Source organism: Ambystoma mexicanum, chromosome 4p (genome assembly GCF_040938575.1).
Source record: "Ambystoma mexicanum isolate Mex_15411 chromosome 4p, UKY_AmexF1_1, whole genome shotgun sequence".
Classification (NCBI taxonomy): Eukaryota; Metazoa; Chordata; class Amphibia; order Caudata; family Ambystomatidae; genus Ambystoma; species Ambystoma mexicanum.
In genome coordinates, this window is record NC_090927.1 from 762,893,635 (window position 1) to 762,905,964 (window position 12,330).

General features: G+C 49.6%; 1 protein-coding gene across 1 annotated transcript in view; it reads right to left on the reverse strand.

The window, feature by feature from the left end:
- IBTK (inhibitor of Bruton tyrosine kinase) overlaps window positions 1–12,330 on the reverse strand; it is a 1,971,965-nt gene that overhangs the window by 1,667,646 nt on the left and 291,989 nt on the right. Inside the window, exon 6 of the mRNA XM_069606314.1 lies at window positions 9,020–9,190. Within this exon, the coding sequence (XP_069462415.1) occupies window positions 9,020–9,190 (171 nt within the window). The remainder of the gene's footprint in view (window positions 1–9,019; window positions 9,191–12,330) is intronic.

Here is a 12,330-nt window from a genome sequence, read left to right on the forward strand (position 1 = left end):
GTTCAAAGCTTGCTACCACTCTGTTCGGTATATCTGGTTTGAAATAAAATGTCTTAGGTCGACTCAGAGGACCAATCTGCTGATTTCATAATGTCTTGAAGTGACATCCCTGCTGCAAAAGCTCTAGAAGCCATTGCCCCTCTAGCAGAATGCGCGCTAAATAAGGATAAGTCTATGCCATTCCACTGCATCACCTCTCTTACCCATCTAGCTATAGTCGCTGTTGCTACTGCATGGTATGGTTTCCTACATGCTATAAGCAGCTGGGTCACTCCGCGAGGCCTAATCTGCGCTGTCGCTGCCTCGTAATCTTTAATGCATTGCGCTATGCACAGTTTCTTATCCTCTGTAAAATAAGGGTACGAAATCACTCTAGAATCGGTCTTTGTTCTCTTGGCGATAGAAAATGCTACTCCTTCCGGATAAAAAAAAATCTTCCTGTCTAACTCTAGCACCTTAACGTCTGACACTCTCCGGCACGCCACTAGGCATAGAAGCATAGCTAATTTCCCTGATAATTGGGATCGGGATAAGTCTTCGTTCTCAGGCCACCTCAAGAACAGATGAAAAACATCCCTGACTTCCCACAGGACCGGGTACTTAGGCTCCGGCGGTCTTCTCAATTTAATCCCTTTGAGGAGCCGTAAGACTGCTGGATGTTCTCCGACCGCACTCCCTTCCACTTTATCGTGGCCTGCTGAGATTGCTGATCTGTAAACTCCTATCGTTCTGTAGGCACTGCCTGCTTGGAACCTCGAAGCTAGGAAGTTGAGGACTTGCACTAGAGGAGCTGAAACAGGATCCAAACTGTGTTCTGTACACCACAGTGTCCAACAGTTCCAATAGGTGCTATAGCTCCTAATAGTGGAAGGCCCCCATGAATCTCGGATGCAATCTGCAGCTAGCTCCAAAAATTCCTGGCAATTGCCATCTTTTCCTGAAACCCTGCATGCTATCAACTGCAATGTGCCTGCTTCTATCATTGGATGGACGTGACCGGTCGGGACGAGTAGAAGGTCTGGCAGACTCGGAACTATTTTCGGAAAATCCAAAGAACGTTCCATCGCTATTGGAAACCAGGGCTGCACTTTCCAACAATGCGGCACCATCAGCAGCTTGGCTTTGTCCCGGCGGACTTTCGCCAGGGCTATCGTGATCATCACGAATGGCGGGAAGACGTAGTGGACTGCTCCGTTCCACGGGTGTAGAAATGCGTCTGTACCCGCTGCCCCCGGATCTATCCTCCAAATGTAGTACTTTTGCGTCTGTGCATTCAGTCTGGATGCGAACAGATCTGTGTCTAGGGGTCCCCATAACGCTTGCAAGTGTCTGAATACCGGAGAATGAAGCCTCCAATAGCTGGAGTCTGCAAGATATCAAGAGTTCCAGTCTGCTATACTGTTCTGACTCCCGGGGAGATATTCCGCTGTGACTGCAATCTTGTTCTGCAGGCAATAGTGCCAAAAATCTTTCGCTAGCTCCGCTGACATCTTGGACCTTGGCCCTCCTAATTTGTTGATGTAGCGGACCGCTGAGATGTTGTCCATCTTGAGCAACACGCAGCATCTTATCTTGTCTTTGGTAAACGCCTGGACTGCGAAGGAGCCTGCTAGAAGTTCGAGGCAATTTATGTGCAGGTTTAATTCCTCATCTGACCACTTTCCTCCTGTCTGAATCTGATCGCACCTTGCTCCCCAACCTGACCTGCTCGCGTCTGATTCTATGACCAGATCTGGAACGTCTCCGAATATAGCTCGGCCGTTCCATGCCTCCATATTCTCTAGCCACCACTGAAGTTCCGTAATGGCTTCGTGATCCAAGCTCACTATGTGATGGTAAGCTAAACCTTCGCGCAAATGTCTGACTTTGAGCCTCTGTAACGCTCAGTAATGCAATGGCCCTGGAAATATAGCTTGAATGGAGGCTGCTAGTAGACCCACTACTCTGGCTAGATTCCGAAGCAAAATAACTCTTTTCGCTATCACAGATCTGAGGTCCTTCTTTATCGCCCTCACGGGGAGCTCTAGAATCGCTTTCACTGAATCTACGGTGAAGCCCAGAATTTCTACTCTCTGAACTGGTATGAGCTGAGACTTCTCCAAGTTCACTAAGAATCCTAGGGAGGATATGAGCTTGAAAATCCATTGCACGTCTCTCGCTAGGATTTCCCTGCTGGCTCCCATCACCAGAATATCGTCTAGGTAGATGATCATGTGAATCCCTCTTTCTCCGATAGCTGCTGCTACTGGTCTCATTAATTTTGGAAAAGCCCAAGGGGCTGACGCCAGACCGAACGGTAGGCGTGTAAAACGCCATATCTCCCCTTCCCATCGGAAGCGGAGGTACTTCCAAAATGCTGTCGCTATCGGAATCGTGAGATACGCATCTTTAAGATATGGGCGCGCTAGCCAATCTCCCGTGCGTAATAGGTCCCGAAGGAGGTGGATGCCCTCCATCTTGAAATTATTGTACGCAAGCCAACAATTTAAGTTTTTCTTTTTTTAAACTTTTCTTTATTGGCATGGTGAGAGACCAGACAATCAACACATTGTACAGCATAGCAAGAGTAACAGATACATACATAGTAGTGCAATACATGGGAATGTTAGGCAGGTACCGGTGGGGCCATTGCCCGGATCCAAGCGGCACAGCAGTGGATTAGTTTACATCATCAGGAGGAGGGGAGGACAATAGTTCTAAGTCGTCTTTGTTATTTAAATATGTACAAAATTCAGTCCACACATTCCTGGGACGGGAGGCCAGCGGGAGAGTATTGATGTAGTCCTCCTCGCACGTTTGAGTCCAGGTGAGGGACCTCATCCACATCTTAAACGAAGGAGGGGGGGGGGAAATCGGCGCTTCTAACATTGTAATATGCTTTTTTTGGCTATTATGGTGGCAACATTGAGAAACCTAGACATTTTCCTCAACTCCGGGCTATCCCACAGGCCAAACAGTACAGCTAGGGGTTCTGCAGGGATACGGGACGCTGTGATGCTTGAGAGAGCTTCAATTATGGCCTTCCAGTATGGGCCCAGCGCGTCACAGGACCAGAACATACGAGTATGATCTGAAGCAGGAGAACCGCACTTAGGGCAGGTGTGGGCCTGGGTGCGTGCAAACCTGTCCAGTCTTTGAGGTGTGTAATATAGTCTGTTGAGGAGCTTGTATTGCATGCACCTATGCCTGGCATTCAGAGAGGTGGTTTGAGTGTGTGTGCACATTTTCACCCACATTGCGTCCATGATGGGGAGGCCCAGCTCCTCACTCCACGTATCTCGCGCCTTGACTGGCACGTCTGTGGGGTCGGCCATCAACAGTTTGTACAGCGTGGACACCATCCCCCTAGCACCAGCCGAGTTGGATATATACTGGATCTCAGGTGAGTCTGGGGGCTCATCTGGGTATGAGGGCCACCAGGCGCGGAACGCCGCCCTCAGCCTTTAGTATTGTAACAGTTCCAATGCAGTACCTAGGTGTCCGGGGTGCCACGTCTGCGGAGTGATAAACTTCCCATCAGGGTAAAAGTCGGTCAGGGCCCGATAGCCCAGATCATGCCAGTGTTTCATTAAAAGCTTATCATGTGTAGGGCTGAGGCCCGGGAACTGCCAGATGGGCAGCCATTTGTAGTACGGGTGGTGGTCAGGTTGTATCTGCAAGATATATTTCCAGGCCCTGACAGTGGCCGCTACAGGGTCTGCCGGGGCGTCGGCGTGATGTGTGATGGAGAATGAGGGAGAGGGTGTTAACGCTCTCGCTCGCTAGTTTCTCAAGCTTCACATGCGGAGGTGGGGGGTGTCGGAGAACGTGTACCAGTATGTGGCGTGTTGGGCCTGCGCAGCTGTCCAATATTTGGCAAAATCGGGGGCGGTGAAACCCCTGTTACGAGAAATTGGGCACACGTAGCGTGTAAGTTCCTGAAATATCGCTTTCCGGGCCAGATCGGCACATTTGTGAAGACTTAGAGGAATTTAGGGACCATAATCATTTTGAGAGATAGTCTACCCGACAAAGAGTGGGAGACTGCACCATTTCAACATTTGAGACTCAGCAAGCTGCCCCACAGCCGCGTAGTTGTCAGCCGACAGTGAAACTTTAGTGAGGGACACCTGCTCTCCAAGGTACCGGATGCCTCTCGGTGACCATCGGAGGGGGAATTCGCAGGACGGTTGTGTAGTGGACGGGGTTAGCGGGAAGATTTTAGATTTGGAATAATTTATGGTGAAGCCCGAGAAAGTGCCAATTTTGGTTATGTCTCTCAATATCGGTTCTAGGTGGGCAGCCGGGTCTCTAATATATAGGAGCACGTCGTCGGCATATAGAGAAATGATCTCGGGAGTATCACAGAGACGTATACCTTTATGCGTATGTTTGTCGTGATCAGCCATGGGCTCTATGGCGAGCGCAAAGAGTATCAGAGAAAACGGGCAGCCCTGGCGGGTACCTCTGTGGAGAGCAAAGGGGGGCCGAGGCCCTGGAGTTGACCAGGACTCTGGCTGCGGGGCTTGTGTAGAGGAGTTTGATGTACGACCTCATGCATGGGCCAATTCCCATTTTGTGGAGCACCGCCCACATGTATTGCCAGGACACCATATGAAATGCCTTCTGGGCATCGAGGGTGACCGCCACGGCCTGCCCGTTGGGGTGAATTCTAGCCAGAACAATGAACAGGCGACGGATATTAAGGGCGGTGGATCTGCCAGGCACAAAGCCACTCTGGTCGGGGTGGACTAAGCGGGGCATAATGGGGAGAAACCTATTGGCAATGATCTTGGCAAATATTTTTGTGTCAGTGTTGATCAGAGAAAGGGGCCTATAAAACCCACATTCGTCCAACGGTTTACCTGGCTTGGGTAATACAGTTATAAGCACCTCATGCATGGATTGGGGTAGGATGTTTGACTCCAGGGATTCGTTCCACACCTCCAGGAGTCTGGGTGCCAGGATGGCTACATGCTCCCGATAAAACTCCGAGGTGAGGCCGTCCGGGCCTGGCGCTTTGCCCCTAGGGCAGTTTGAGATGACCGTGGTTATTTCATCGAGGGTGATAGGGGCCTCAAGGTCGTCGCTGGTCGCGCGGGAGAGGAGGGTCATGGGGACCTGATCTAACAGGGAATCAGTGTCTTGCAGGCTGTGTTCTTGCTGGGGGCCATACAGGGTCGTATAGAATGTGGTGAATGTCCCAAGGATATCCTGGTCGGACCAGCACATGGTGCCTCGTGTGTCCTTGACGCAATCAATGCGGTTCCTGCCCCCCCTAAGTTCGGACCAGTCTGGACAGTGTCCTACCCGGACTATCCTCCTCACCATACTTCCTGGCCGCCACAGGGTGGGCGAAGTACCGAACTTCTTTTAGGGCGTGAGACTCGAACATTTCTAATTCCGCTCCAATCTGTGCCAGTGCGGTCGGGGAAGGGGAGGTGGCATATGCCCTCTCAAGCTCTTTTAATTTCGCTTCTGACTGTTGCAAGCTGTTTTTTATGGCCTTGAGGACCCCAGCCTCTCTAGATATGCACATCCCTCTGATGAAGACCTTGAATGCCTCCCAGCGCACTCCATCAGAGGTGTCATGCCTGTTACACTCGAAGAAGGTGTTGATGTCAGCTAAGATATCGGCTTTAAAGACTATGTCTAGCAGGGCCTCCGACTTAAAGCTCCAAGAGGGGCGGGGGGGCTGGTCATGTCCCAGTGTTATCTGGAGTGTTACCAGTGAATGGTCCGATGGTGTGCGCGGTAGTATCCTGGTCTCTATGACCCTGCCCATCATGCAGCTCGATATGAGGAAAAGGTCGATACTGGAGAGGCTGTCGTGTACCGATGAGTAAAAAGTGTACTCTCTAACCTGTGGGTTGAGAGCTCTCCATGCATCTCTGAGATCTAGTGTGTCAATATGGGCATGTAACCTATGGGCAGCGTGTGATGGGGCTCTGCGGGCCGTCCCGGACCTATCCAGGTCTTTGTCTAGGATCAAATTCATGTCTCCGCACCAAATGATGGGAATCCCAATATATTTCAGAAGCGTGGTGGTGATGGCATCAAAGAACTCAGGGGCATCAAAGTTCGGGGCATATGTGTTCACTAGGAGGCATTCCATATTAGCGAGTGAGCAATGGAGGATCACGTATCTACCCTCAGGGTCAATATGGCTGGAGCGCAGGGAAAACTGGACTGACTTATGGATTAGAGTAAGGACCCCCCTGGATTGGGTGGAGTACTTCGTATAGAATCTGTTGTTGCCCCACGTGGGGGCGAGACATGCTGCTAGGCGCCCGAGAGCATGGGTTTCTTGGAGAAAGAGGATTTTGGCGCCATGTCGCTGGGCATACGCAGTTATCCTTCGGGCCTTAGTGAAATTTCTTAGGCCACGAATATTCCATGTAACAATGTTCAGAGCCATAGCAATATATTATGGAACATCCCAGTAGTAGTATTCGTAAGGATTTTTCCTTATGCACTTGCCGTGTGCACAGTAGTGTTGAGTTGAAGTCATGCGTCTCTCAGCCATGTTTTTAACTGTTAACACAACCCCAATTACGCCACCCCCCACCCTCACTGCCCAACCCCAACATGCAGTGCATATCTCCCACCCCAAAACACACCCGAAGCCTCTTGGGCCTTCTCCGACCGGAAACCAAAGGTCAGAGGAACAGATCCAACGTGGATAGGGCCACATCCTAGCCCAACAGGGGCCAGTCAATAGAAAGAACAAAAAAAAAGTGAAAGCAAACATTGCAACTGCAACGGGGGGCGCTGGAGCCGCGCGGCCGGCATTTGTGGCTTGATGTGGGGCAGCAGATGCTGTCCCGAGTGTGTTGTTGCGGTAAAACAGGTATCATAGACAGCCTCCGAGACCAGAGAGGACCCTTTGGCAAGATGACATTGCAAGAGAGAGCAGGGCACAGGGATAGCTGCAGGGGCCAAGTGAGGGAGAAGGCAAGGAAGCAGTTTAGGAGCTAGCCCGTGGCCCGCATACACATGGCAAGAGGCCGCAGTTATTGAGTGGACACAGTGGGGTTGCCATCAACACATCAAAAGTCATGGATCCGTGGACATTTTTATAACATCGTAGGCTGTGTAGTCTATGGCGTGTGGTCGGCTCGCGGACCGGGAAGAGGTATATGTATTTCAATGAACTTCACTGCTTCGTCAGGGAAAGTGAAGAAGAGGATCTTACCATCATGGGTAATCTTTAGTCGTGCTGGGAACAGGATGGCGTAGGGGACGTTGCGCTCCCTAAGCAGCTTTTTGACACCTAAGAACTGACGCCTTTCCTGCCGCACCGCCAGCGAGAAGTCCGGGAAGATTCTAACCGTATATGCTTCAAATCACAGGTCTCCCTTTTCCCGCGACAGGCGGAGGATGAGATCTCTGTTGCGGTAGTTGAGAATCTTGGCGATAATGGGTCTGGGGATGTCGCCGGGACTGGGGCGCGGAGACAGGGCCCAATGAGTATGCTCGACCGTGAAATACGGAGAGAGGGCAGGGTCGTCCAGTAGGTCCTTGAGGAGTTTCTCCACTGCGTCGTCCATCCGCCCCTTGAGGGCATTTTCAGGGACCCCGATGATGCGCAAGTTTTTCCTACGGGAGCGCCACTCCAGATCGTCACACTTTGCCTCGACATCTTTCATGTCGCGCATTAGGGAGGCCACAGTGTCCTGGAGCGCGGTGATGCCATCTTCGTTCACCGGGATCCTATTTTCAGCCTCAGTGATCCTCCATCCCGCCTTGTCCACTCGAGCCTTAAGCGAGTTGACCGGAGTCTGTTTTAACAGATAGGTCTTGGGCGCCATATTGAAAAACATGGCTGCCCCGATTTTAAGCTACCGGCGTTCACGGTCGGGAAAACTCATGGTACTTTGTTCTAAACCACTGCCACCAGCCATTTCAAGAGGAAAAGGGTAACATTTGACTGTTACATGAGTGTTTAGACTCAGGCGATGCTAGGCAACCCCTCCAGCACTCTATAGGAAGATAGTGTGTGCTGGGTCTGTAAGGTGGAAAAGACTAGTAAAGTCAATTTAACGTTTACATGCTCTGGGAGACGGTAGTCAGTCGCAGAGAAGGTATTTAAACCTTGGGAAGTCTGAAAGACATCCCTGTGCCACGGCACTGAAGGTGCTGTGTGACACACACAGCAAAAGATGCCTATGGAGTGGTTTTAAAACTCCATATCCAAAGAACACAAAGGTAAAACACACATCAAAATACATGAAAGAGTGGGAAAAAGGGCTCACACTCTTTCCAGGTAAAAATTGAAATCCTAGAAATCCAGCAAAGTTGCTAGGGGTCTCAAAAGGTAAGGGAAATTAGGGAGAATTCTCAAGAATATTCTAACAGTTTCAATTTCTTCAACTGGTCACCCTTGAGGGTCATCCCTGAGACAGCCGATTTAATAGGTCTTAATTGCCCCCAGAGATAATACTGTGGCTAACTCCCATAACCATGCCCTATGCAGTCAACCACTTAGTTATTTTTGGTTTATTAATTTGAAACTATATGTTATAGCCCTAAAGAATATCAAAAGTACAAATTGTTTACCAATGCAGTGCATTTCTTTTTAATACACTCCGAGTAGAACATGCACAATATTATCCTTGCTAAAAAAAAAAAAGTTTAAAAATGGGATCTCAAAAAAATCTCCCAAAAACCTGTCATTCTTGTGTGGCCTGTTCATCAACTTGATTTGATTTCTTTATTTATAGTGCACAGGCAACCCAAGGGTATCAATGCCAAAACCTGCTTTGCTAGAGGAAATGAAATGGAGAGTATCGAAATCATGAATCAGAAAATGATGTCTTCATTTTTTTTACTGAAGGATAGCAAATCTTGTATTTGACAAATGCCCGCTGGTAACTCAATCCATATTTTCGCTCCTAAAATGCTAATGCTCCCAACAGTGACTGCTGCTTTTTGCACTTCAAATTGCTCCTCTGGGGCAGGAGTACATTTTCCACACCTGGGTTTTACCTTGTTTACGACGACTTGTTTTCATTTAACGGGAAGGCCGAGAGATGTTTACCTGTCTGGGAACATTGCAGTTGGATGTTGGTGGGATGATACCCAGTTGATGGAAAGTATTTATACCAAATGTGTAAACAAGTCCATCTTCTGTTAAAACCACGGTATGATCCTTTGCTGCTGCAGCTTGAGTGCACGGGTGGCTAATTAGGCCTTCCACCAGTTTTGGAACCTACAACACAATTAGCAATGGAAAATTAAATAAATTGGGATTCACACTGTGGTAGTAAAGTGCTAATACAATTAATTCACTTGACAAATAACCATAACTACTCGAGAGGAAACTAGCAGATTAAAATGTGATTATTTTTCTTTATTAGCGAAAGCTTTTGTTTATGCTATTAATTCAAGCAGAATAAAACGCTGTAAACTTGTACCAAGAAAAATGGCGTGACATTCATCATCTAGCAGCGTCTAAAAATTTAAGTTCAGGAAGTCTTCAAACAATTTTATTGCATAGGTCTTTCTACTTTTATCATACAACTCCCAAAAAAAGGCTAACGTCACAGTCAGCATCCCAATCACTGGTAAACATATGTAAATGTAAAAATGCATCAAGTGTGTGACCCAAAATAATACTAATCTGCAACCCAACTGCTCTCGGGTTACTGCCTCCTTGCTGGATACGTGTCACACAATTGCATACATTTGACTTCGGAATGAAATTCGAATACATAGCCTTAGCATGTTAGTAATACATTCCGCAAATAATAGAAAATGCGGTTTTGTTCAAATATTCATTTTCCACTACACAACTTGCAGCTCTATCACTTTGGAGTTTTCTGGCTGTCGTCATGGGACCAACAACAGCGTTAACAATGGGCTAACACCACTGTTGTGTATACGCATACGATTCATAGCCTTTAAATACAACCCAACAACAGCTTCAACATCTAACAGAGTTGTTTTCATTATTGCAGACTTATGTTATCAATGGAAGATGTGTCCCGGGTGTGAGCAGGGGAGTCTGGCGGTAACCGTAACCGAGCCGGAAAAAACGGCAGGTTACCGCCAGACCCATATTACCATTCCGCCTCCGTGATTCCCGGAATCACCGGGGCATTACAACCCCGGTGACCTGGGAATTCCGGAGGCGGAATTGTGCAAGTCCCCATTCCCATGGAGCCCCATAGGACTCCATGGGGATGGGGACAATGGAAACACTGGTTCCGTCTATGACAGAGCCGGAGTTTCCATGTCCGCCTGCAGGCAGGTGGTTGTAAACCCGCCAGGTCAGACCTGTCGGGGGTGACACCTCCCACCTGCAGCACTCTTAATCAGCTGGTCCGGAAAGAGCGGTGGTGACGGTTTTACCACCATCGTTCTTTCTAGACCGGCAGGGTCGTAATCAGGCCCACTGACATGAATTTGTAATTCGTTGGAGGAACATCCAGTCGAAAGAACGTTACCAGTTGGTAAGTAACTTGTTCTTCGAATGGATTGTGTCCTCCAAAGTATTCCAAATCTTTGGCAGACTCCCAAAGCAGTACCAGAGAATGGAGGAAGGGGAGGAATTTAGAATACCCAATCAAATGGCAGAATAAAGTACCGCTTTACCAAAGGCCTGACCACGGAGTGTATCCAGGGAGTAATGTTTGACAAAGGTGTGGATAGAAGCCCATGTCGCTGCGTCACAAATATTCCTAATAGGCACTCCCCACTGCAGGGCTGTGGAAGTAGCCACGCCCCTAGTGGAGTGAGCGCACAACCCTTCAGGAGGGTCCTTGCCCGCCAAACTGTAACAATCAGTAATGGTGAGGATAATCCACCTGGACAAGGTCTATTTGGTAACAGCCTGGCCCAATCGATGTCCAGCATAACTCACAGAGTTGATCATCCACTCTGACCCTGGACATCCTAGAAATATAAAAGCTCAAAGCTCTCCTAGGGTCCAACCTATGGAGTCGCTCCTCTTCCTTACCTGCAGGAGGATAGAAAGCAGGAAGTACCACTTTCTGGCTTAAATTAAACTCAGATACTACCTTAGGTAGAAAGGATGGACGTACTCTTAGTACAACCCTATCCTTGTGGAACACAGTAAAAGGCGGCGTAGATGAAAGTGCCTGCAATTCACTCACTCTGTGAGCGTTAGTAACCGCAACCAAGAACACAGTCTTGAAAGACAACAGTCTCAAAAGGACAAGAGTGCAGAGGTTCATACTGAGCCCCCCCATCACGAATTTCAAGACCAAATTCAGATCCCAAACCGGCACCTGAAACGGGGATGGCAGGAACACATTTGTGAGCTCTTTTAAAAATTGGGAAATCAAAGGATTCTTAAAATAAGAACATTCTTCAGACGGACGCTTGAAGATAGACATCGCCGCCAAGTAACCCTTAATGGTACCCACTTGAAGACCCCCGTGGGCCAAAGAAAGCACGAAAGAACGAACCATGGGAATGGAACACTGAAGAGGATCAACATTGTGTCCTCTGCACCAGTCGCATGTCAAATTACCTTTTATGGAGAGGATTACAAGATGCCGCCGGTGAGTGAGAACGTGCAGTCCTGAGCTCTGTACCGGGCCAAAAAAGCAGGCTGTGTTACTCCAACCAGGGTTGGCGGGCCGGGTACTGTAGCACCGTGGCACTAAAGGAGTGCCTTCCCAAGTGGACGTGGAAGACCCGGTGAGGTGCCGGAGGTGTGGTGGAGTAGGTCCCCGACGGTGGCGATTCGAGCCCCATGGGCGGGTGTGTCACCAAGGGCCCAGCGGGGCACAGGTGACGATCGTACAGGAGGGCAGTGATAAGGGCCAACCACAAAGTCTAACACGGCCGCCTGAGACACGGGCCATCTCAGAGTCACACAACGGCAGGCCGGGTCGCGGGCCGCTGCGGGGGGTAGCAGTGGAGAAGGAACCCACCAAGACACCCAGGCAGCCCTGGAGCAGGCGGGGAATACAGCGGAGGACGGGCGCAGCACACCTTAGACTCAGGAGGTGAGTGAGGAGCATCGGGTCTCATGTGAGGAAAAAGGGAGCAGAGCGGACCGGAGAGAGGAGGGCAGTGGGTGTTAGCCCAGCCTCCATACAACAGCGGGAAGCAGGGGCTCAGCGGGGAGGGGACAACCATCAAAGGCGGCCACAGTAAGACATCTGACGCTGCCATCCCCTCCCTCCCCCGGCAAGCAGAGGACATTGAATTGAGTGGTGGGGACTGCGGAGGAGGCCCTAGGCCCAACTCTGACCCGGGAGACTGGTGAAGCTGAGCCCTACGGACAGGAGTCCCTTGCCGTGGGGAGGGTTTCCCCTGTGCAGGGATCAGGAGGCCGGAAGTGTGGATGCTACTTTAAAGCCCAGGAAGGCGCAGGAG